General features: G+C 46.9%; 1 protein-coding gene across 2 annotated transcripts in view; it reads left to right on the forward strand.

The window, feature by feature from the left end:
• The first annotated feature begins 914 nt into the window (after positions 1-914).
• WTIP (WT1 interacting protein) overlaps positions 915-24,567 on the forward strand; it is a 142,209-nt gene continuing 118,556 nt past the window's right edge. Inside the window, exon 1 of one of the 2 annotated variants that reach the window (XM_006130558.4) lies at positions 915-2,780. In XM_006130558.4, coding sequence (XP_006130620.2) covers positions 1,349-2,780 — 1,432 coding nt within the window. In that variant the 5' untranslated portion in view covers positions 915-1,348. The remainder of the gene's footprint in view (positions 2,781-24,567) is intronic. The other variant, XM_014577216.3, reaches the window with a different exon arrangement.

A 24,567-nucleotide genomic window follows, 5' to 3' on the forward strand; every position in this document is an offset into this window, starting at 1 on the left:
GTGAAGGAGTGAAAAGAGGAGTTTATATATAAAGACTCAAACTCCCTAATGGAATTCCACAGTAGACAAGAATGGCTCCCACAAAGCCAACAGGGTTTTATGGTGTGTGTGTTTTTTTTAAATGTGCTTAGTTCATATTTAATTACTTGATTTAAAATGTCTGCTTTGCTGGTGCATCTATCTCAGAAGAGATTTTATACAATTAAAAATACAGGAATACATATTTATTAAAAAAAGAATCATTACTTTTTCTTCTCTTTCCCGATGTAGATAAGTAATGTGTATTGTATATAATCTTGTACAGTTTATCAAAAAATAACTACAAACTTTGAGCAATTTTTTATAATTATTAGTAGCTTGCAGCACAAACAGACAAAACCCCAGAAAATCCAGAGGGAAGACTGACTCTCCACTTCCTAAACTCACTCTCTTGAGGTGGGGGTGCATGTGGAGAAGGAGCAATACAGTGTGTGAATTCAGGACCAGAATGCCAGCCTCAGCTTTGAATTTGGCAAGCTGGGTTTTATTTACAGCTGGGGCGGAGATTACATTTGTAGCCCGCAACCCCCAGCTTCAGGAGAAAAGTCTGAACTCCTCTCAAGGTGTGAAGCACAGGGCTCCCACCTCCTCCAGCCTTGAGCTTCAGTGCTCCCCAACCCCCCCGGTGTGAAAGTGGAGAAGAGGAGCAAGAACAAAGTCACATGAAGGGAATGCTAACTACACTGCAAACTCTGCTGCTTCCAGGCAGCTCCTCCAGCCGCTGCCTTTCTCTCTCTGGCTGACTTGGTTAAAATCATTGTTTGGCTCCAGCATTAACTACATTCCAGAGGGACGCAGCGCCCAGTCTCCTTCCTCGCATTCCTGCCCCACACAAAGGAGTCCCTCCCTCGCCTGGCCTCTGTGCATCTCTCCCAGCGCCACAAAGACCCTGCGAGCCGGGAGCTGCATTTGCCCCCAGGCTCGGAGTTTGTCGCCGGCGCTTGGTCTAGGTGCAACTCTGCTGGGGAAGGGGGAGAAGGCAGGCAGCCCCTGAGTGCAAATTCCTCCGCGCAGCGCGCCATTGACTGGCCCGAGCAACTTATTTAAGGCTGGAAATTGACACACGGGGGCTTTTTCTTCGCCTCTCGCCTCGTCCTGCGCCGGGAGCCGGCCGCGCGAAGGGCTTTGGCGCAGGGATGCCTTTGAGGTGACCTGGGGCTAGGAGCTGCCGCCGTGTCACCTGGTTGCAGGATCCGTGGGGTAGGGGGAGCAGAGTGGGCAGGGAAGTGCCTGTCCCCGCTGCAAACTTCGCAGCCGGCGGCTTCGGTCGCTTCCCCCCCACCCCCTCCGGGCTCGGGGCCGGCGGAGCATGGAGCGGTACGAGGAGGACGCTGCCCGGCAAGCCAGCAAGTTCATGGAAGGTCTGTCCCTCTACGAGGCGTGCCAGGACGGGCTGCCCGGCGGCAGGAGCCGGCGGGAGCTGGGGCCGCTGGCAGACGCCCCCCGGGCCATCCCAGCCCATCTGCCGGCGGCGGAGCCGAGAAGCAAGAAGATGAATGGCAGCCTGGCCCCCCCGCCGCACGCGGCCCCCCCGGGGGACGCCCAGGCCGCTGCCTCGGGCAGAGTGTACCAGGCGGCGGCCGCCCCCCAGCCCCGCTCGGCGAACGGCCGGGGGGGCGGGCAGGAGCCGGGCTGCTGCGAGGAAGGGCTCTGCACCCGCTCCGAGGTGGCGCTGCCCTGCTACGGCGGCTTCGCCGACAAGAGCCGGCGCTATTCGGCCGAGAGCGCCCGGCACAGCGCCGGCAGCGCCTACGAGGGCGCCTACGTGCCCAAGCCGGCCGGCTCCTACCCCGGCCGCGCCCACGAGGGCAAATACAACGCGGCCAGCCCGCGGGCCAGCCTGGCCGCCGCCTGCCAGGAGCCCGGCCGCTACTCCAGCCCGCGGGCCAGCCTGAGCGGCTACGACAAGTTCTCCAGCCCGCGGGGCAGCCTGGTGGGGCCGGGCCCGGAGAAGTACCCCAGCCTGGGGCAGTACGAAGGCAGCGCGCTGAGCCCCCGCTCCAGCTACGCCAGCACGGCCAGCGACACCAGCAAGCACTCCAGCCCCCGGGCCAGCCTGACGGGCTACGACTGCGGCAGCAAGCCCAGCAGCAACCGCACCAGCGGCATCAGCATGGGCTACGACCAGCGGCACATCAGCCCCCGCTCCAGCACCGCCAGCCAGTACTCGTGCACAGCCAGCCCCCGCTCCAGCTACTCGGACTCCCGCTACGGCCCGTCGGGGAACCCCGAGCTGGAGGGGGCAGGCGGGCACGGGCTGGCGCTGGTCAGCCCCCGGTCCAGCCTGTGCAGCCAGGATGGCCGGAGCGGGGCGGGAGGGAACTGCAACCCGTCTGTGATCAGCCCCAGGTCCAGCATCTCCAGCCACAGCTCCAGAAGCTCGAGAAGCTCGCGAGGCTCCATGAGCGCTTACCCGGAGCTCCAGCTGCCCTCGCCCCGCTCTTCCATGCTGGGGCCAAGTTTGCAGGAAGAAAACGCCCTGCAGGAGCACGGAGATGCTTATCCCAGGCACGAGCAGCAGCATCCTGTTGCCTCCGACAACCCTGACGCCGCCCCAGGGACCCTAGCCCCCTACCCCTACAGCCCAGCCAAAGCGTCCGCCTCAGCTCCAAAATTCAAGCTTCCCTATCAGGTCACGCCGTCCAGGGAGAGCGGACCCAGCCAGGCGGAGAGGAGGTTGGAAGCCTTGACACTGGAGCTGGAGAAGGAGCTGGAGATGCACATGAAGAAGGAATATTTTGGTAAGTGGCATCCTCTTGCTTTTCTCTGGGAGTGCAGTGCCTGGGCCAGGTGGTTGGGGGGGGGGGGGGAGGAACATGAGGGTTGCTCCTCAGGTGAGCAGAACTGGTTTCAAGTTGACTTGCTGTGTACATCTCAATAACGGACTGGGGGAAAACAAATCCAGTAATCGCTTGATTTTTTTTTTTTAACCTGCTGGTTTGTAGTCCTGAAAGGCACAACATGAGAATCATTAGCTTGTAAACATCAGACTGATAAAAGATGACCCCTTTATAGGATTTTATGTGTAACTGTTTTACCTTTAGGAAAATAGTCCCTGACGTTCACGTCTGTTCTGTAGCCAGGCTATTTAAATAGGAACCTACTGTTAAAGTCTGCTATAGACCAGAGCGAAAAAACCGTCTTTCAAAAAAAAGTTTTCTTAATCGTATCCCTCTATCTTTAGATTGCATTTCTCCTGATCCATTCCACCAGGTAGACTAGCTCAAGTTCTCCCCCCCTCCCCGCCCTCCCCCCCAGATGCTTTTTAGCCCATTTTGCTGTCAAAAATCTGGGGGTTGTTTGTTTTGGAGCTTCTCTCCTTGTGTTTATCCTTTCTGCAGTTTGTCGTTTTCTTTCCTTTGGTGTGGTTGGCAACAATGCCTAGTCTAGTGTATTCTTGAAGCACTTGTTTGTGCTAGTGTGGTTTGGTATGACATGGTTAATTATCTTTCCATTCTAAACTGAACTTTTCAGGGCACCCTAACTCAGCATAGATGTTAGTGTGATTTGAAATAGGTAGGTTTGAAGCCTTTGGTCCAATGGACAAACTGGGGAAGCCGGGATTAGGACTTGGTTCAATTAAAATCTTTGTCTTGATTCAAGATGAGAGAGGAGCATAGGAATCTCTGGTGCAAGGCCTTGCTTGACTCTTCACAGCACACTAGTCTGACTCATCTTGGATTTGCACCTATGAAGAGCTGATTGAGGTGATGGGATCCTTTCCTGCCAGGAGGCAGCTAAGTCAGCCTGCTTGTATATCTTCTCCTTTCCTCTCTGTGCTTCTGTCTTTCTGAACAATAACAGCTCTGGGGAAACAAATGCATTTTGCAGTTCGTCTGCAGTGTAAGTTAAGCCCATTTGTTTTTTTTTTTAAATGAAAGGAAATGGCCAAGATATTTGCATATGAAAGACAACTACAGAGCTCTTGCAAATACTGCCCCATTCTCTACAGGTGCTAGGGATCTCCAGTGCAGCCAAATGGCATGTGGTAGGAAGGCTTAGGCCGGGTGTACTCATGTGGGTTAGAGATCCAAGTTCTGTAGAGGATGCCTTGCTTGGTTGTGCATAGTAGCAACTTGGAAATGGGTCAGGGAAGACACTTTGATACACTGAGATATGTCAGCTGGCAGTTGTTTCCTGTGGAGCAGTGAGACTGGCTCTGTGGTCTTTAAGGGGAAGGTTTTCCCCTCAATGCCCAGACCATTTACTCAGGTTGCGTGCCAAGGTAAGACAGGCCTTACCCATTAGCTACGTTCTTGGCTCAGGTGCATGTTCTGAAGGACCATGATCCATATTATTTCAAGGGATTTAAAAAACCCCAAACAAGTTCATGACTACTTTGGACTGTGTGAAAGTGTTCCACAGGAGAGGCAGAAGTGCAAGAGGATCACTGATGTAACCACATCTGTGCAAAAGGTTGGAGTGTCAATGAATGTGTCCTTGCGTGAACAAAAAATTTGTGTCCGCCTCTGTATGTGGATATCCACATCAGTAGATGCAGATATCTGCAACTTTATGGTGTTCTAAATACAAAATTTGTATCCACAGCCACAAAAATGAGCATGGATATCTGAGGATTTGCAGGGCTCTGCCAGAGAAGTGCGGGTTGGCACAGAAAAAAGACCAGAGAAGGGCAGTTGTGGTAGCTGAGAGCATCCCAGAGCATCAGGAAGGACCTGTCTTGCACACATACCAAGTACATTGCTTTGAGGTTCTCAAATTCCTGTGAATAGAAATAGGAATATTCATGCTGATGAAACAAGAGGGTGAGCGATAGGAAGTGGGTTCAGAGACATGCAAGACACAAATATGAGTACGAGAACCGATTGTACAACTAGGTTGTGAATCACATTGCTTCTGATCTCGTTGGAGATGGGAAGGGGCTACCCACTATATAAATATCACAATTATTTATGATGACCCATAAAGTATCCCTGGAAGCTGAATCATGAAGTTAATTGTCACATTAGGCACAGGGATGTTTACCTTGCAAATCTCAATGGATTTCATTGGAAGTGTGAGCACTCAGATGCTTTCAGAGCAGAAAAGGTTAGCCTGATAGGCCTGGCACTCTAAAAGCAGTCTCATGGTGCAAGGATGTAGCATGGGAATAAACCAGAGAGAATGGAAGAGTCCAGAGAGAGATGGACTGGTAGAGCATGTATGTGCAAGAGGGTCTCCGTAGATAAACAAATTCTTATCAATTAAAATGTTAGCTGCCGCTAGGCACATGTATATGCTATAGCAGGAGTGAGGAAACCTACAGCTCACAGTCTGGATTTGGCTGTAGCTTAATTTTATCAGGCCCATGGCAAGTCTCACCCACCTCCTAACCCCACACAGATGGAGCCTGGAGCATCGGCTCATCCTGCTGCAGGGTCAATGCTCTCCACGAGGTTGGAGCTGTGAGTGCCACTTCTCTCTGCTGCAGGGGGAAGCCCCAAGCCACTGCACCCCCTTAGGTGGGAGAGCTGTATGTTTTATGCTTGTCTCTTTTAAAATAAACAACTACGGTAAATTAACTTGCTTTTTACTTGTGTGTGGCCTGCGATGGTTCCAAACATCAGACTTTACCTAGTTCATTAGTACACAGAAGGCGCCTGCTAAATAGGGTTTATGACAGCTGATTACAGACTACCAATGTTGTGCAGCACCTAATTAAATTAAATTACTGTTGTTTTTAGTAGGACTTTATGGGCTTGATCCTGCAGTTCTCTGAGTCAAAGCAGCCATTGAAGTGAATGAGGGTTGGGCACGGTGTCTGTCACTAAAAATTGAAAGGGTGAAAAGAAATAGAATCAGAGTAGTAGTAGGAGCTGCAAGAGGCTCAGAGCAATGGGGTAGGAAACTGTCTTCTTCTGACAGATATAGTGGCTAGTCATTTGGATTCTGCTTAGGTTGTCTTTGGAAGCCCCTCCTAGCACTCACTGATAGTAAATCAAAAGGCAATAGAAATACACTACTGCATTCAATCCTAAGTGTCTGCATATGCCCCTATAAATGAACGTAAAGCCCTGGCTACCCAGTCACTGTAGCTTCTGTACTTGGGTCAGTATATAAAAGGAGTACTCGGTTAGGAAGTATCAGATTTGCAAAGAAGACCTGCAAATACCTGCAATGTTCAGGCATGCTATAACTTTACCTGCAGAAAATGAAAGTGTTAATCCTAATAGTCTAACAAACACAGCAAATGGTTTAATGCTCCTTAGCTGGATCAGCCTAAGTATCTAGTAAGTACACTTACAGGTTGTGGTGCTGCTAATTTTGGTATCTTTCAATACCAGCTCTTATAATCTCTGTTTGAGATGAAGGCTTGTCTACATGGGGATTTTACATTGAAGTAACTTTAGTTGATATGCCTGACAGGACCTTATGTCTACACGCAGTCTTTTTTTAAAGTGACTTTTTTAAAGAGTCATTTTTGCAGCTGCATTAAGTAATCCTCCATGGAACAGGAGTAACTCCACTTCGTGGTGACTTTGCTTTAAGGTTCCTATGATTCCATGGCTCTGCTGCTGGCATGTGTTGCACTACATTGTTTTTCACCTGCACTAGTCTGCCTGCGTACTTGTGTGGACACCACTAATCCAGGGTCATCTTCTCTGGATGGCACCTCTCCATTTACATGCATGTAATAGTGAGTTCATACACTGGGGTCTTATTCCTACTATAACAGCTGTACCCTAGAGCTTCCACATGGATGCCTGCAGAGCTCCTCCTGGACTTGACTGCCCTCTTTGGAGGGCTGCCTGTCCAATCCCGTCTCTCTCCAGACTGCAGATATGTACAAGTCTGTCAGAGCAAATGAGGAAAAAGAGCTAGCCCCAGGGCAGAGTCCAGGAGCAGAACCCAAAGGCAAGGCGAGAAAGGCCTCTCTAGTAATGCTTCCACTATCTGCCCATGCTAGGAGGACCTGGAACACATTTTGGCAAGTGATGCCACCACTGTGCTCAAGAATGATGTGGTAGCTGGTTTTCACAAGACAACGGCAGGCAGCCTGACAAGCACCCTGGATCCTGCATAGACCATAGGCTCTGAAAAGGCACAGATATTTTTTTTGAACAGGTCACACAGTTCTTGGCTATCAGATTTGGAGACTACATAAGAACCCCCTGTAGACAGCTAGACCTACTGCTCTGCAGGGTACCTCTAGTATCAGCCAACCTGAAAACGTTGCTGAGGGAAGCTGCTCAGTGTTGTCTTGTTGAAATCCCCTTATGCTGTGTGCTGTATTGTGACTTTTTCTGGGTATTGTGTGGCAATGTTAAATTTTGATGAATCAGCGAATCGAGTAGTTGATGGAATCTCCATGGACTACTCAGTCAGGGTACATCTACACTACTGCATTATTTTGAAATATCTTATTTTGAAATAACTAATGCATCTACACACACAATGCATTTCAAAATAGCCGGTTCTCAGGTTTCCCTGCTTGCTTGCCTACCTCAATGTGGGACAGCAAAGCATTTTTTTTCTGTGTGCTCTGGTTGCCCTCACTCAGGACACCACAGCACCCTGCAACATGGCACCAGAGCTGCCCCTGGGCACTCTGTTGCTTCTCATGGACATGTTACTGCGAGCCTGGCTGCACTTTCTGCAGGCTGCCATCAGGGAGGTCCATTGTGGGGCTGTCAGCATCCAGGAGGCCCTGTGGGAGAGCTTCCACCCTGAGGAGCACTAAGAGCCTCCCTGGTCTGCCCCTCTGGGGGCTTGTTCCTCTTTCCTCCCTCACGGCCTTCCATTTACCCCCCTCTAACCCTTCCTGATGTCAAATAAAATACATGTATTTTCATTAACACAAACTCTCTTTTATTTAACAAAACTGGGGTGGGGGGAATGAAACTGGTGAGGAGGGAGGGGAAAACCAGGGAGGAGGGAGCTGGAAGGGAGAGGCAAGGGGAACAAGGGGGAGGGGAAGCTCAGGACTCAGGATTGGGGGTCTTGCTTGGCCGACTGCCTCCCAGCACCACAGCAACCCTGGGGAGATGGGAAGGGGGAGAAGTAGTGGCGGGAGGAGGAGGAGTGGTAGCTGCGGAGGCAGCAGGCGCTGCACCAGTGCCTGCAGGTGCTGGCAGATGGCACAGCCCTGGGCAAGCTGCTCCCTCTGGAGCTGAAGCTCCTCTTGCACCCACTGGTCGAGGGTGCGGTGCAGGGCTCGCAGTGCCCCCAAGTTCTGCTGTCGGTACCCCTCCACTGCACAGGTGGTCCTGTGGAGCCCTTGGGTGTGGAAGCATGTCCCGGGTGGGGTGGTGCATCCTGCATGTGCAGTTGGTGCAGCTGTGGAGAAACAAGAGAATTGGTAAGTTCTCCTTGGTGACACAGTGGGTGAAGCCCAGCCCAGCCCCCCCTCTGCAAGGTGAGGATGACCATTCCCTGCACCATCAGAGCCGATGTGCTTGCACACAGGCCATGCCCACCGGAGGGCAACTAAAATGATTAGGGGGCTGGAGCATATGACCTATGAAGAGAGGCTGAGGGAGTTGGGTCTGTTTAGTCTGCAGAAGCTAAGAGTGAGGGGGGATTTGATAGCAGCCTTCAACTACCTAAAGGGAGGCTCCAAAGAGGCTGTTCTCAGTAGTAAATTTTCAGATTGGAGAGGGGTAACTAGTGGTGTACCCCAAGGGTCAGTCCTGGGACCAATCCTGTTCAACTTATTCATAAATGATCTGGAGAAAGGGGTAAGCAGTAAGGTAGTAAAGTTTGCAGATGATACAAAACTGTTTAGGATAGTCAAGACAGAAGCAGACTGAGAGACTCTAAGAAGAACTCACCAAACTGAGTGATTGGGCAACAAAATGGCAAATGAAATTTAATGTGGATAAATGTAAAGTAATGCACATCGGGAAAAATAACCCCTACTACACGTACAGTATGATGGGGGGCAAATTTGGCTACAACAAATCAGGAAAGATCTTGGCGTTATCGTGGACAGTTCTCTGAGAACTTCCACGCAGTGTGCAGCGGCAGTCAAAAAGGCAAATAGGATGCTAGGAATTATTAGGAAAGGGATAGAAAATAAGACCCAGAATATCTTACTGCTCCTGTATAAAACTATGGTACGCCCACATCTTGAATACTGTGTACAGATGTGGTCTCCTCACCTCAAAAAAGATATTTTGGCCTTGGAAAGGGTTCAGAAAAGGGCAACTAAAATGATTAGGGGTTTGGAACGGGTCCCATATGAGGAGAGGTTAAAGCGACTGGGACTTTTCAGTTTAGAAAAGAGGAGATTGAGGGGGGATATGACAGAGGTATATAAAATCATGAGTGGTGTGGAGAGGGCTGATAAAGAAAAGTTATTTATTAGTTCCCTAAATAGAAGAACTAGAGGACACCAAATGAAATTAATGGGGAGCAGGTTTAAAACTAATAAAAGAAAGTTCTTCTTCACACAGCGTGTAGTCAACCTGTGGAACTCCTTGCCAGAGGAGGCTGTGAAGGCTAGGACTATAATAGAGTTTAAAGAGAAGCTAGATAATTTCATGGAGGTTAGGTCCATAAAAGGCTATTAGCCAGGGGATAAAATGGTGTCCTTGGCCTCTGTCTGTCAGAGGCTGGAGAGGGATGGCAGGAGACAAATCGCTTGATCATTGTCTTTGGTCCACCCTCTCTGGGGCACCTGGTGCTGGCCACTGTCGGTAGACAGGATACTGGGCTAGATGGACCTTTAGTCTGACCCAGTACAGCTGTTCTTATGACAGATGGCAGAATAAGGAGCAATGGTCTCAAGTTGTGGTGGGAGAGGTCCAGGTTGGATATTAGGAAAAACTATTTCCCTAGGAGGGTGGTGAAGCACTGGAATGGGTTACCTAGGGAAGTAGTGGAGTCTCCATCCCTAGAGGTGTTTAAGTCTCGGCTTGACAAAGCCCTGGCCGGGTTGATTTAGTTGGGATTGGTCCTGCCTAGAGCAGGGGGCTGGACTTGATGACCTTCTGAGGTCTCTTTCAGCTCTAGGATTTTATGTCCTGCTACCCTGGGAGTAGGAGCTACCTTGAGACCACACCCATGCCACTGTGGTGTGTACAGTGTGGGTGGGGTGTGGGGGGGGGGGGAGATGTCCCCTGCCTCTGTGTAGAGTGGCCTTGTGGAGGGAGGATGTCCTGCTGTGTCCCACCCCAGAGTCACGAGAATGTCATGTCTCTTCACACACACGTGTGGCTAACAGGGTAAGGCCCCATGTGGCAGCCAGCTGGGGCTACATGTCCGGGGTGGCATGGCACATGCTCACACATGCACAGGTTACTGCATGATCTGTGGACAGCAAGGCCCACGTGCGCAGACCCTGGTTTCTGTGTCATTCCCCCCCCACCCCCTCAAGATGTGGTCCAGGACATCAAAATAGAGGCAGGTGTCTGCCCCTGTTTGGGAGCTGCCCCCTGTGGCCCTGGCATAGGCCTGCCACTCTTCATTGATTTTCATGCACACCTGCTCCTGGGTTTGCATGGGGCCTTTGGTGGCCAGGCTGGCAGCTATCCTGCCATAGACGGCCACATTCCTCCATCTAATGCGGAGATCATGGATGTTGGGGGCATCCCCCCCAAACTTGAATAAGGTCCATGATCTCCGTACTGGACCAGGAAGGCGCCTGCCTTCTTCGGGCCCTGGCAGGCTCCTGGGAGCTGGCAGACTGCTCCTGGGGAGCGGTGGAGGGCTGGCTGCCAGTGGGTTGCTGGCTCATGTTTTGGGGCCACTGGGTCAGAGGCAGTGACTGCTGGCTCTGGGCTGGCAGGCTTGGAGCTGGCACAGGCACTGTGGCCAGAGACTACCCCTTTAAGGGCTCAGGGGAGGGAGACAAGTGTTCTTGCTTGAGGCCAGAGTGGCCACCAGGCCACCCTGGGAAGGGCTGGAGGCCCCCTATTTCGAAATAAGTGTCTACACAGCACTTATTTCAAAATTGCTATTTCAAAATTAGCATTATTCCTCGTGGAATGAGGTTTACTGATTTCAAAATAAGCCCTCTGCTATTTTGAATTAATTTCGAAATAGCAATTTGGCTTGTGTAGACGCTAGGAAAGTTATTTTGAAATAACTACTGTTATTTCGAAATAACTTTGACGTACCCTTAATTGATAAGGGGAGGGGGGACACTCACTATCCCAACCATGCCTCTGCCTTTGAATTATAGCAAGAGCCGCCTGTGGCTTTTGTGACATTTCAAAAGGAGAGGCTCAGCCTCTGGGACTGGGCATGAGCCAGAACAGCTGATTCCTGGCTTGCTCCCAATCCTCCACTGCACCTCTGCCTCCCATGTCCCCCTGCGGAGATGGAGCTGAGGGGAATCGGTCTTTAAACCGGCTCTCCCCAGCACTGGCTCCTGCTCCCTCCCCCCTGCTTGCTGCCTCTATTAACAGAGGCAGCAAAGTGGGTGAAGTGGCTTGTGGAGTTGTGACTCAACTACCCGATAAGCATATGCATCCCTGGTACTGGGTGTCTGCTGCCATGTTAGGTGTGGCTAGAGGCCTCTTCCCACCAAAGGGGCTTTTAACCCCTTTCCTCAAGCACTTTGGTCAGCATGGCATCTGTGCTGGAAATGCAAAGCACTTTTAGCTCCTGGCCATACCAAATCCCCCATGGATCAGCCACATTTGCCTCCATGCATCCTTCTCAAATGACTTTCTGCTTGCTCTCCTTTCCTTCGCTCTACCTCCTGCTGCTCCTCTCCCTTCCCCACCTTAGAGAGCAGCAACATAGAGGTTAAAACAATCAAAGGCATTGCATGGCAGGCATGCTTCTTGTAGCAGCAGACAGGAAAAGAGCAACAGATGTAATTTTGCTCCCCGTTCTATAAATATCCTCCACTTTTAGCTCACGTGAGCCCGAATCAAGCTTCGCAAATGTTTCAAAATGCATAGGCAGTACAAGGCATTCCTGGGTATTTGACACTCTTAGATTCAGAACAATTACTGTCGAGTTCTGTTTATTTTGTAGTGCACTTTATGGTGATCTGCCAGTGTCATAAAAAAGAACTTAAGGCGCAGCTTGTATTTTGGCACATGCCTTGCAAAGCAATGCAGCTCCCCCTGGACTGACCGTGGCTACCGTTTCCCTTCCACGCCTGCTCCAGATGGAGGACGCCATCCCGGCATATAGCCACACTGCATATCTTCCTGGTTTGCCCATTATCTTCTTGAGCAAGACCTTTCTGTGTCTGCTGAGGATTTGCCTCAGGGTACAATCTCCAACTTAAGGACAGCATGCTGGGGTATGTATTCAATTGCTAACCTGCCCTCTGCCTACCTACAGTCACCCAGCATATTTTTACAAGGATCCCGTACAAAGGGGAAGTAACCTGGAAAATATCTAACCACCTTGAAGTGAATTTCTCCCTCCTCCCCCAGTGGGGAATAACATTCCAAAATTGTGGGAAAAGCAACATTTTGTGGTCGTTGGCATGGGAACTAGGCTTGGGGACAGTAAGTCCTTGTGCTTTTTCTGGTTTCCTTGACTTCCATGACCCTGCTGAAAGGCTGACAAACCTTGGAAGGAAGGAAAAAAGAGAGGAAATGTTCAAGGAACGAGTAACTGCATCCCAACATAGGGCCGTGGAGGGATCGTTCCCAGGAGCAGTCAGAATGGAGGATTTCGGCCTTGACAGGGACACAACGCAGAGGCAAACCAGTGGGTGAGAGGAAGCACCTTCTGTTACAAAGGTCGAGTATAGCACCTGGCTCGGCAGTGACCTGCAAACTAGGGAGAGCATACCACTACTATACTGCAGCCTCCCTTTCAATAAGCCAGATTTCAGGCTCTTCCTCCAGCAAGCCACCCCAATGGAGAAGAAAAATGTACTGCATCCTACCTGCAGGATTTTGTGAGCATTCTACCTGTTGGGCATGCCACAAAGCCGTTTGGCTGAAGTCTCTTTTTTTAATTCAAGCTGTGTTGTTTGTTATCTGTGCTGCTGGAAAACTCAGTAACTTTTCTTTATACCATTCAGCTGAAACATTTCATTATGAATGCTTCCCCTCCTCACCGTCATTCACAGAACATCCCCTCCAGGCTCCCCATAGCACCAGTTCCTAATAAAATGGATACTCCATCACATTTCAGTCATTTCCTTGGTTAGCATGTTCATTATTCACAGCTACCCTCTGGCCTCAAAATAAGCGCATAATGTCCCACTCTGGCCATTAGCCAGAAGCCCCCTCTCTGGCTGTTAGTAAGTATCCCAAAGCCGTTCCACCTCCTGGTCTAGCCCATCCTCCAGATTCTCTCCCTTGGCTCTTATAGATGAGGTGCAAGATGTAGCAAGCCCTAATCCCATGAGGCACGTAATAAGGCATCATCCAGACTTATAACGAGGTACCATCTTTCAGTCTTCAGAGCCCATGCTCCACTGTCTTCCTGCAACTGCTGTTTGTATCTCTTGTCAAGGGTGAAGTAAAAGGATTCATCCACCTAGGAGTCAGATGACAGGGTGGGTCTCCCAAAGTGATGGGAAGAATCATAACCCCATTAATGTCTATCATGCTTTGGAGAGCAAAAATTGCCTTGCCTGTTCCAGCCTAATTCTCTAACCCAGCACTCCCATGAACACTGGTGAACCTTCCAGAGTGGTCAATCAGTGCCATGGAGAAACATCCCTTCCTATTGATAGTATTTGGGCTGATGTGAGGAGTAGAGAATAGGCCCGTGTCCCATCAATAGCCACTCTTTGGGAACTCCGTCTGTTCAAAGCCACCAATAATGTCCTATCTATTGCTAAGCTTTATGATCCACCCCAGCAACACTCTCCGCAGGGCATCCTAGAGCTCAGTGACAACAGACCTGATACTTGATCTGTTTATGCCAATCTGATCAGCTGCTGACCAGTAGCACTTTGGCGTGAGAGGCTGCCAAGAGGTGCTAGCAATACATTGGTGTTCTGCCACTCCAGGTCTGGGGTGAGCACTGCACAGACCTCTAGGAAAGTAGACTTCTGTATTGTGAAGTTCTGCTACTGTTGTTCATTCCAATTCTGCATCACTCTCCCATCTCACAAGTCCGTTCTAGTTGAGCGTGTCCAGAAGAAACATGGCTCTATTGAGTAAAACTGCTCCAGATGAGTGCTCTGACGAAGTAACTGCTTGATTTCGCCTTCCTGCTCCTCCTACCTGTAGCTGTGCTGCATTTGCATTGTGCTTTCCAAAGCCACGGAGCCAGCCGTTTGGCTGCATGACTGCCAATACACGTGCAAATAAATTGCTTGTTTGTTTCAATGCTTGTCATAATTGCAACAATTGGCAGTGTGTCCTCTCTGCTCTGCTGCCTGACAGTAGTTGGAAAATGGGACTATAAAAAACAGAGTGAATTATGGGGGGAGGGGCAAGAGAAGAATCATGGGAGTTTACTTTGACCCTCACATCTTACAATTCTTGAAGATTCCAGTAAAGATCATGAGAAACATCCCAGTGGATAGGGCTGAGTTATGGACCATTGGAAATCCACCCAGACTGTTGTGTGATTAATTTGGAAATGTACAGAGTGGACGCCAGTGATTAACAAGGAAGCCATCTTAAGCCAACATAATGAAGTCATGTGGAGGCCTTTCAGTTCACATATTTAATTCAGTGCAATTGGAGTAAATGCTTTAGATCAATGTAACATTGTCAGGCAGACAAGCTCTAAGACACTTCTTTTTATTCATGTAACAGAAATTCAAATAACTGAGTCTGATGGCACCTTAAAGAATGGTGGGCAGAAGCTTTTGTGAATCAAAACCACTTTGTCATGTGCATGGAGTGGAAAACTAACTAAGACATCTTGTGTATCGTGATGTATGCAGCACATAACGTGAATGTGTTCCAGCAGAGAGGCCATTCCCTTGGAAGTGCAATATGTAGGCTCCCTTAAATGAGAGATTAAACAGGGACTCTCAGTCAGTGTAGTGTAATTTTGGAATTTGTGATACAATGTTGAACAGAGCCAAAGGGGATGTATGAAGATGTAAAATGTACTAAGACCACTAAAGTATTTGTTGCTTTGTATCTTCTGACAATTTTTTAAATGTTAATGGAGTATCTGTATATGAAGTGAGAAATGTAAATGGTATCAAGGGATTGGTTTTTGGGCCTCAGACTTTACTTGTTTGTGAACAGTTTTGTACAACCACACTTACTTTTCACAGCCACTGCACATGTAAGTGGTAGTGCAAAGAAAGCACACGTGCACAGGTGGGGGGCTAGGTTGAGACTGATGGTGATAATCAAACATACGTAAGCTATGTCTACACTGGCGCAATCTTGTGCCAGCTATGCAAATGAGACTAAGCATGGAATATCGCTGAGCCTTGTTGGCATATCTAATGAGCTGCCATTTTTGCATAAGAGGCTCTTGCGCAAGAAAGGAGCTGTCTAAACTGCCCCTTCTTGCGCAAGAAAAACCCTCTTGCGCAATGCCGTTATTCCTGAAAATAATCAGCATAACAGCATTGCGCAAGAGAGTTTTTCTTGTGCAAGAAAGGGCAGTGTAGACAGCTCCTTCTTGCGCAAGAGCCTCTTCTACAAAAATGGCGGCTCATTAGATATGCAAATGAGGCTCGGCGATATTCCATGCTTATCCTCATTTGCATAGCTCTGGTGCAAGATCGCGCCAGTGTAGACGTAGTCTTGGTGTTTGTCACTTACCAGCACACTTTGTAAATCTGAAATTTAAAGTCTGCAGCCTGAGGGCAAAAGGCTGCTGTTAGTGCCCAGAATACTTCTGTTAAAATATTACTCTACCGATTTGAATTTCTTAGGAAGTCCTATACATAAAATATTGTTTCTCCTATTCCCACCAACACAGAAAGATAACAATTGTTACAATTTAGCTGCCTTTTTAGGCAAAACCAATTCTGGGGGATATTCTTTTTTTTGTTTTGTTTTCTTCATTCAGGGCTGAAAAAATCACTCTTCAAATAGGAAGTTACTGGGCGCGTAGCATCAATGTTTTCAGAATCTAAGCATTCCTTTAAAAGAGTGTTTAGGTATAATGGTTACAATAGTAACCTTCCAAACATAAAATCCCCTATTGGAAATGTGTGGGTACCAATGAAACTGACTGGAATCATGTTAATTTCACACAGCCACAGGTTGGAAAGCTCTCCACAGTGGAATCAGACACTGGATTTGCTTACTGGAGAGAGACCAAAACAAAGAGGATGGTGGATGGGGAAATGCTGCAGCAATGGGTGATTATCAGAGAAGCGCCATCACCATCTCAATGGTCATGAGAGGGTGAATGCTGCTTCACTCTTCCAGGAGCCAGCAGGAAGCTCCTGTTTATCAGATGCTTTCTACCTAAGACAACAAAAGATGGAACCCAAAGTAGGGCTCAGGGAGCCCCTCCCCAATAGCAATCCCTTTACCCTCCTCTGTATAGAAGGCAGAGGAGATTTGACTTTGCGCCTAGCTGAGACTCCTGAGTAGGGGAAGATTGGGGAATGAGGAGAGGCTCACCTTAATTTGGGCCTGTGTCTGAAGGTGTGGATAAGTGAAGGCTTTGGATGTGTTTTTGAAATGTGGTATGTGGCTGTGAATGAGTAGGAGAGAGGGAGTGACTGATCAGCTAAGTTAGAAAAGTATGGTGAGTATATAGAAAGAGAACACCCGGGGAGGAGGTAGAGCACACAGCTCAAGCAAAGAGAGAAAGGAGCATGCGGGTGAAGGGAAAGGGAATGGACACTGGAGACCATGCTGGGAATATATGGGATAAAAAGTAAAGTGAAGCTAGGAAGCAATAGAAGGGCTGAGGAAAGCAAGAGAAAGCGAGAAATTGCATGTAACAAGTGATCATATTTTACAATTGACAGCATGCATTCTAAACGGGCAGCTGTCATGCCTTTAAATTGCAAGAAACTTGGCTTGTGGGGGGGGGAGGCGGCGGGGTTGTCATAGGGAAAATGTTTTTTCTCCTGTCCTAGTAAGCTCACTTCTCAGCCTAGAGATCTGCTGTGTAGGGCTGCCTCCAAGGCCCTTACTTGGGTAGATAGTGAATACCAGTAACATGCCTTCTGGTTAAGTCAGTGGAACAGGATGTGGGAGATCTGAATTATCCGTTTTCTGGCTCTGCCATAGTCTGAGAGAGAGATCTTGGCCAAATCATTTAAACTCCTTGTGCCTCAGTTCTCCATCTGTAAAATGGAGCTATTTCCCTACATCATAGGGGCATTGTGGAGCTATTTCTCTACATCATAGGGGCATTGTGAGACTTAACTGATTAGTGTTTGTAAAGAACTCAGATACTAGTGATGAGCACCCTCTACCAATAAAGGTCTTTTTTTAAAAAAAAAAAGATGTTTGTGTATATTAGCAGTAAAGTTTAATTGGTTTTGTAATTCATTTTAGGGCATCCAAACCCGATGGCATAGTTACTGCTCAGCAAAACCAAACTAAAACCATATTGGAGTCAGAACACTGCTGGTTTCTGCTGTCTTGTTCCCCCAGTGTAGTCTGAACATAGTTCTGTAATTCTCTGATTGAATGATTTATGTTTTGAACAGATATGATGTGACTATAGAAGGCGCTAGCCACTTCTAAGCCATGCTTGCACATTTTAAACGTGCTAATTTAGACAGAGCTTCTGATTCTGGGATCTGGATTCTGTACAGTTTACTGTGACTAGTGTTAAATGGGTGTGTGAGCTACTACACTGTGGTCAGTCTCAGTTTAATTCTTAGAATGTACAGACACTCTCTACTATCACCATATGGTCTGGAAAATCTACCAGCACACATGTCTGTGTGAAAACCGTAGCTGATTTTCTAAGCCACATGCTGATGCAGGCCATGTGTCAAAGGGGTGGGAGAATGAGCCAGTCAGTCCTATGGATCAGAACTAGAGATTTTCATTTGTGCTTGAAATGTATATAGAGAAAATGTCTTTTCTGCTTGTCCTTGACAATTAGTGCCTTCAGAGAGAAACAGACTCGTAAAGGCCGAAGATCAGTCCATGCTTCAGATCACTTCACTTTGGGCCTCTGTGTTGATAATTCTGAAGTGACCAGTTCTAATGAACACCTCAGTGTTTTATAGATAAGATCTGTTCATCTCTAGGACTAGTTACTTGTTTGAAACTAGATTTATGTTCTACTCCTAACTGAGTTAAAGGAAATCAAGTCAAATTCCTGGATGTTACTTCAGCCCCTTCTTTAACATTTTCTGTAAAACACATATCCTCTTCCCTCCGCCACCAGCAAGCTTCACCTTGTCAGATGTTCAAGAAAACCTCTTAAGGAAACATTTTAATAGCTTAAAGATTCAGTTTGGGGATTTTTTTCCATCTGATTTTAAGTCCTGTTGGCAGCAATTAGTATAACAGGCCTGCACAACATACAGCCCAAGGGCCACATGTGGCCTGCAGGGGCTCACTGCGGCCTATGCTGACTATGGGTGGCACGGCCCCGTCTGATCCGCCGGCTGGGCGGAGGAGCATAGCGCTGCCGGGGAGGGGGAAGTGTGGCGATTCTCACTGCTGGGCTGCCTGCGTGCAGCTCTGGCGCGAGGAGGCGGGCTGCCAGCCAGACGCCGGGCTGCCAGCAGACGCCAGGATGCTGGCATGACGTGACATCATGACGTCACGGCCGGCAACCGCTGAATTAAAAAAGGCTCCAGCAGCCCCGCAACTTGGAAGGCAGGGAGGGGAAGGGGCTTGTGCTGAGGGGGAGGGGGGCAGGTCAGGAGAAAGGGGAAGGCACGAAGAGGCAGGGTGCAGGAGAGACAAATTCCAGGGGGCCAAGTGGAGACACGCGTGGTGGGTTTTTTTATTATTATTCCCTCAACAAAAATTTTTAGCTGCGTGTTCAGTATGTTTTGGGAGAGCATCCCTACTTGTGGCCCGCATCTGTTTTCTTTGGAGTAATATGGCCCTCACTGCTTTCTGAGTTGTGCAGGCCTGTAGTATAATTTCTGTGCGTGAGCCTCCTCAGAAATATGTAGGGGGTATATAAGTGGTGTGGTGTTCTACCACACATTCAGAATTCACACACATTAGCAGTGAATCATTTTATGAACTATGTGGCCATGCCTAGCTGAGTATCAAAGAGCGTGTATCAATGAGCAGGACTTAGCCTTACATGAAAGTCACTGTCTAACTGGCTATATTTAATGTGTGAATAAAGTTGATACAGTTTGTAGGGAAATCTTTTCCAGATTGCACATTTCTATTTTCAGAAACCATAGAGCCAGTTTTTAGTGTATGAACCAAATTTTTTTTTTTAAAAGTGTTCCCCTATCCGGGTTCTGCAGCAGCAGCAGCTAACAGATCCTACAGTCAGTGTTATGCTAATATAATTGATGCCTATGGTTAATAACAAGGAATAAACCAACAGTCATATTGATTTCAACTGTTATAAAAAAAAAAGCCGTACCAAGGTTTGCCAAATAATAAAATGACAATTTTGGCAGGAGAAGACCTTTTTATTTTCAAATTTCTAAAAGGATTGTGTAAAGAAAAATCAAAATGGCAGTGAGCCGAAATCTTAAATTTACCTGGGTAAAACTCCCACGTACTTGAGCTGGAGTTTTGCCTGAGCAAATAGTGAGTTCAGAACTTGGCCTAATAACAAGTTGACATCCCAAAAGATATGAAAGGACTATACTTGATAGCATCTGTTTGACACTGCAACAAAATTGCATTTACTTTTCATTTATCATCCCTTCCTTCTCTGTAAGAAGCAGTGAGGGACAAAAAGGTATCTTTTAAGAAGTGGAAGTCCAATCCTAGTGAGATAAATAGAAAGGAACATAAACACTGTCAAATCAAGTGTAAACATGTAATAAGAAAAGCAAAAAAAGATTTTGAGGAACAGCTAGCCAAAAACTCAAAAAGAAATAACAAAATGTTTTTTAAGTACATTAGAAGCAGGAAGCCTGCTAAAAAGCCTGTGGGTCCCCTAGATGATCGAGCTATAAAAGGAGCAATCAAGGACGATAAAGCCATTGCGGAGAAACTAAATGATTTCTTTGCTTCAGTCTTCACGGCTGAGGACGTTGGGGAGATTCCTGAATCTGCACCGTCCTTTGTGGGTGATGAATCTGAGGAACTGTCCCGGATTGAAGTGTCATTAGAGGAGGTTTTGGAACAAATAGAAAAACTTAAGGTTAACAAATCTCCGGGACCGGATGGCATTCATCCAAGGATTCTAAAAGAACTTAAATGGGAAATTGCTGAGCTATTATCTGTGGTTTGTAACCTATCCTTTAAATCGGCTTCCGTACCTAATGACTGGAAGGTAGCCAACGTGACACCAATATTTAAAAAGGGCTCTAGAGGCGATCCTGGCAATTACAGACCGGTAAGTCTAACTTCAGTACCGGGCAAATTAGTCGAAACAATAGTAAAGAATAAAATTGTGAAGCATGTAGAAGAACATAATTTGTTGGACAAAAGTCAACATGGTTTCTGTCAAGGGAAATCCTGTCTTACTCATCTATTAGAGTTCTTTGAAGGGGTTAACATACATGCGGACAAGGGGGATCCAGTAGATATAGTATACTTGGATTTTCAGAAAGCCTTTGACAAGGTCCCTCACCAAAGGCTCTTGTGTAAATTACATGGCCATGGGATAAGAGGGAAGGTCCTTTCTTGGATTGAGAACTGGTTAAAAGACAGGAAACAAAGGGTAGGAATAAATGGTAAATTTTCAGATTGGAGAGGGGTAACTAGTAGTGTACCCCAAGGGTCAGTCCTGGGACCAATCCTTTTCAACTTATTCATAAATGATCTGGAGAAAGGGGTAAGCAGTGAGGTAGTAAAGTTTGCAGATGATACCAAACTGTTTAGGATAGTCAAGACAGAAGCAGACTGTGAGGGACTCCAAGAAGATCTCACCAAACTGAGTGATTGGGCAACAAAATGGCAAATGAAATTTAATGTGGATAAGTGTAAAGTAATGCACATCGGGAAAAATAACCCCAACTATACGTACAGTATGATGGAGGCTAATTTGGCTACGACAAATCAGGAAAGAGATCTTGGCGTTATCGTGGACAGTTCTCTGAAAACTTCCACACAGAGTGCAGCGGCGGTCAAAAAGGCAAATAGGATGCTAGGAATTATTAGGAAAGGGATAGAAAATAAGACCCAGAATATCTTACTGCCCCTGTATAAAACTATGGTACGCCCACATCTTGAATACTGTGTACAGATGTGGTCTCCTCACCTCAAAAAAGATATTTTGGCCTTGGAAAGGGTTCAGAAAAGGGCAACTAAAATGATTAGGGGTTTGGAATGGGTCCCATATGAGGAGAGGCTAAAGAGACTGGGACCTTTCAGTTTAGAAAAGAGACTGAGGGGGGATATGATAGAGGTTTATAAAACATGAGTGGTGTGGAAAGAGCTGATAAAGAAAAGTGATGTATTAGTTCCCATAATAGAAGAACTAGAGGACACCAAATGAAATTAATGGGTAGCAGGTTTAAAACTAATAAAAGGAAGTTCTTCTTCACACAGCGTGTTGTCAACCTGTGGAACTCCTTGCCAGAGGAGGCTGTGAAGGCTAGGACTATAATAGAGTTTAAAGAGAAGCTGGATAAATTCATGGAGGTTAGGTCCATAAAAGGCTATTAGCCAGGGGATAAAATGGTGTCCTTGGCCTCTGTTTGTCAGAGGCTGGAGAGGGATGGCAGGAGACAAATCGCTTGATCATTGTCTTCGGTCCACCCTCTCTGGGGCATCTGGTGCTGGCCACTGTCGGTAGACAGGATACTGGGCTAGATGGACCTTTGGTCTGACCCATTACGGCCGTTCTTATGTTCTTTTGGGTATGTCTACACTACCCTCCTAGTTCGAACTAGGAGGGTAATGTAGGCATACCGCACTTGCAAATGAAGCCCGGGATTTGAATTTCCCGGGCTGCATTTGCATAAGCGGGGAGCCGCCATTTTTAAAACCCCGCTGGTTTGAATCTCGTGCAGCGCGGCTACACGGGGCACGAACTAGGTAGTTCGAACTAGGCTTCCTAGTTCGAACTACTAGGTTGTTCGAACTAGGCTTCCTAGTTCGAGCTACCTAGTTCGTGCCCCGTGTAGCCGCGCTGCACGGGGTTCGAACCAGCGGGGTTTTAAAAATGGCGGCTCCCCGCTTATGCAAATGAAGCCCAGGAAATTCAAATCCCGGGCTTCATTTGCAGGTGCGGTATGCCTACATTACCCCGCTAGTTCGAACTAGCGGGGTAGTGTAGACATACTCTATGTTCTTATGACTATAGTGCTTTATTTCAGTGGTGGGCAACCTGCAGCTTATTGGGGTTCTATGTATGGCCCATGAGACGTTTTGTTTGCCATTGCCCATGTTCAGGGGTTGCCAAAAACTATTGGTTTCTATCCATATTGCTTTTTTTTTCTTACCAGTATTACTCCAGTGACATACACTAATCCAGGGCGCATGAAGTGAGGTGAATATTGATTGTACACTACACTGAGTATGAGAGCCATGTGCTCCCTCTGCATTCAAAGTACTACTACCATTCATTTGGCACACCCTACAAATTATAGGTGTGCAAACACAATTGGCAAAACTCCCCTATCCTGGGAGACTATCTTGGTTATAACCATCTTGTGGTCCACTGATATGGAGGGCCACTCAAGCAACCCTCACAAATCTAGGTTGTCCATTGCTGCTCACAACCTCTCTGCATTTAAGTCGGTTGGGTTTGTTTTCTGGGAATCATTCAGTGTCCAGTTTGTACTGGGTTGGGATTCTGACCTTTTCACACAGATGAGAAAGCAGACTGGGTTTGTATGAATCTAGTGTTCAGAGGCTTCCATCTCTTTCCCTGTGCAGTAAGTTCTTGGGTTTCTTTTGTCTTATATTCTGACATTCTGCGCCTTAGGAAGAAAAGGGCGGGGGGAAGCAGGGGGGGAAGCTCTACCAATTTAGATCTTTTGTAAATTGCAGTTATGTTCTTTTAAATAACATGTTTATTTTATAATGTTTAAAAAGGCAACAGCTCTGTCTTCTGAATTAATTCAGGTCCAATACTTAATTTGTGGCTGAAGAGAACAAATACCATTTAGAGTGATATAACACATGATCTTGGCAAAAAAGCCAATATAATACAACATTTGACATATACCAAGCCCAGGGCAACTTTTTTATGACTAGAATTGGCAATAAACAAACAGCTTAAAGGAATTCACTGAAATGGTTGGCAATTCTAAGCATTTTTAATAGCTTACAAATGCAGCTGCCATTTGTGTCCTAGCACTGCGATTTAACAGCTTGAAATGTTCAAGTTCTAACAGGAAATAGGTACCTAAAACCTGTGTGATGTGGCATCCTTTCGAAATACCCCAAGGCCACAAACTGCTCCTTTTTTAAGTCAATAGTGGAAGTCCTATTGACTTCTGTAGGAGGGGAATCAAACTTCAAATGCTGACAGACTTAAAGATTTGCTAATAATTACTAGTAGCTGAAGGATGCAAACAAATGTCCAGAAGCATTTGGTTGAATTTTGAAATGGACTTGCCCTGTGTGAGCCTTTTCATCAAGCCTTTGAGCAACCCAAATGTGAGAAGCAAATGTCAGCATTTAGGCCAGGAGTGATTACATGCTCATCCAATTGGTGAAGCAGAAAGAACGCATGTGACTTTCTAGGCCAATTGCAGCTAAGTACATGTTAGAATGTTCAGGATTATTTGGGAGAGCAAAATGTGAAAAAAATATTCTAATGGCACATGTGAGGAAACTGATCTTTTTGTGGAAAATTAATGGAGAGAAAAGTTTGAAACCAACTATGTTGTTAACTTTGAATTGTATGCTCATTTCTCCTAGTAATTAATGAACAGAAGATCATGGTCCCCCAAAGACCCATGGAGATATACAGTTCTGTGCCCACACTTCTGAGTTGATAAGGAATTTGGGTGCAAACTTTAGTAGTTGGGTATCTTATACCAAGAGCAGGCATAGTATTTCCAAGAAGTGACCGTTTAAGCTGAATGCCATCTCATTTAAAAAAGAAATCCACAAACAACCCACCACCCCTTTGGTATCTTTGTTTCTACGCTTCAGCAGGTGTTGCTTCTGCAATGTTTGCTACATTTTTTTTACTGCAGTTGATTTGACCCTGTCATGCTTTGTTTTAATTCTTGATCAGCAATACTCAGCAGTGCCTTGCTGATCATCTGAAATATAAGACAACAGCATAGCACGACATTCAGTGCTATAATTGTTTGCAGTGCAACAAGCGCTACATTCTCTTCCTACTGGAAAATTTCACTTCTAGTGAAACCTAATCCCAGATTTCTTTGGAATGGTTTTATTAAATCACTAATGTCCCCGCTGATGCGTGCCAGCAAACTTTTAGAAAAGACCCTATGACTCATAAGGAGAAAATACCAGCCATCAATGTGGTTTCATTTAGTGATCAACCACAAACTACTGTATTTATCTTTATTCCTAAACAGTCTCAATTGATAAATAGCTCTGATTATATGAAACATTCATATTGTCTGTAATTGAATATGGATGCAGCTAATAAGCGAATTATCTGACTAGTCCCTGTCCAAACTCCGAGTATACCCAAATTGATTAGGAACACATAGCGAGGTGCAGTTTTCTTGATCACTGT

The sequence above is a fragment of the Pelodiscus sinensis genome, chromosome 12, assembly GCF_049634645.1.
Source record: "Pelodiscus sinensis isolate JC-2024 chromosome 12, ASM4963464v1, whole genome shotgun sequence".
NCBI classification, from domain to species: Eukaryota; Metazoa; Chordata; order Testudines; family Trionychidae; genus Pelodiscus; species Pelodiscus sinensis.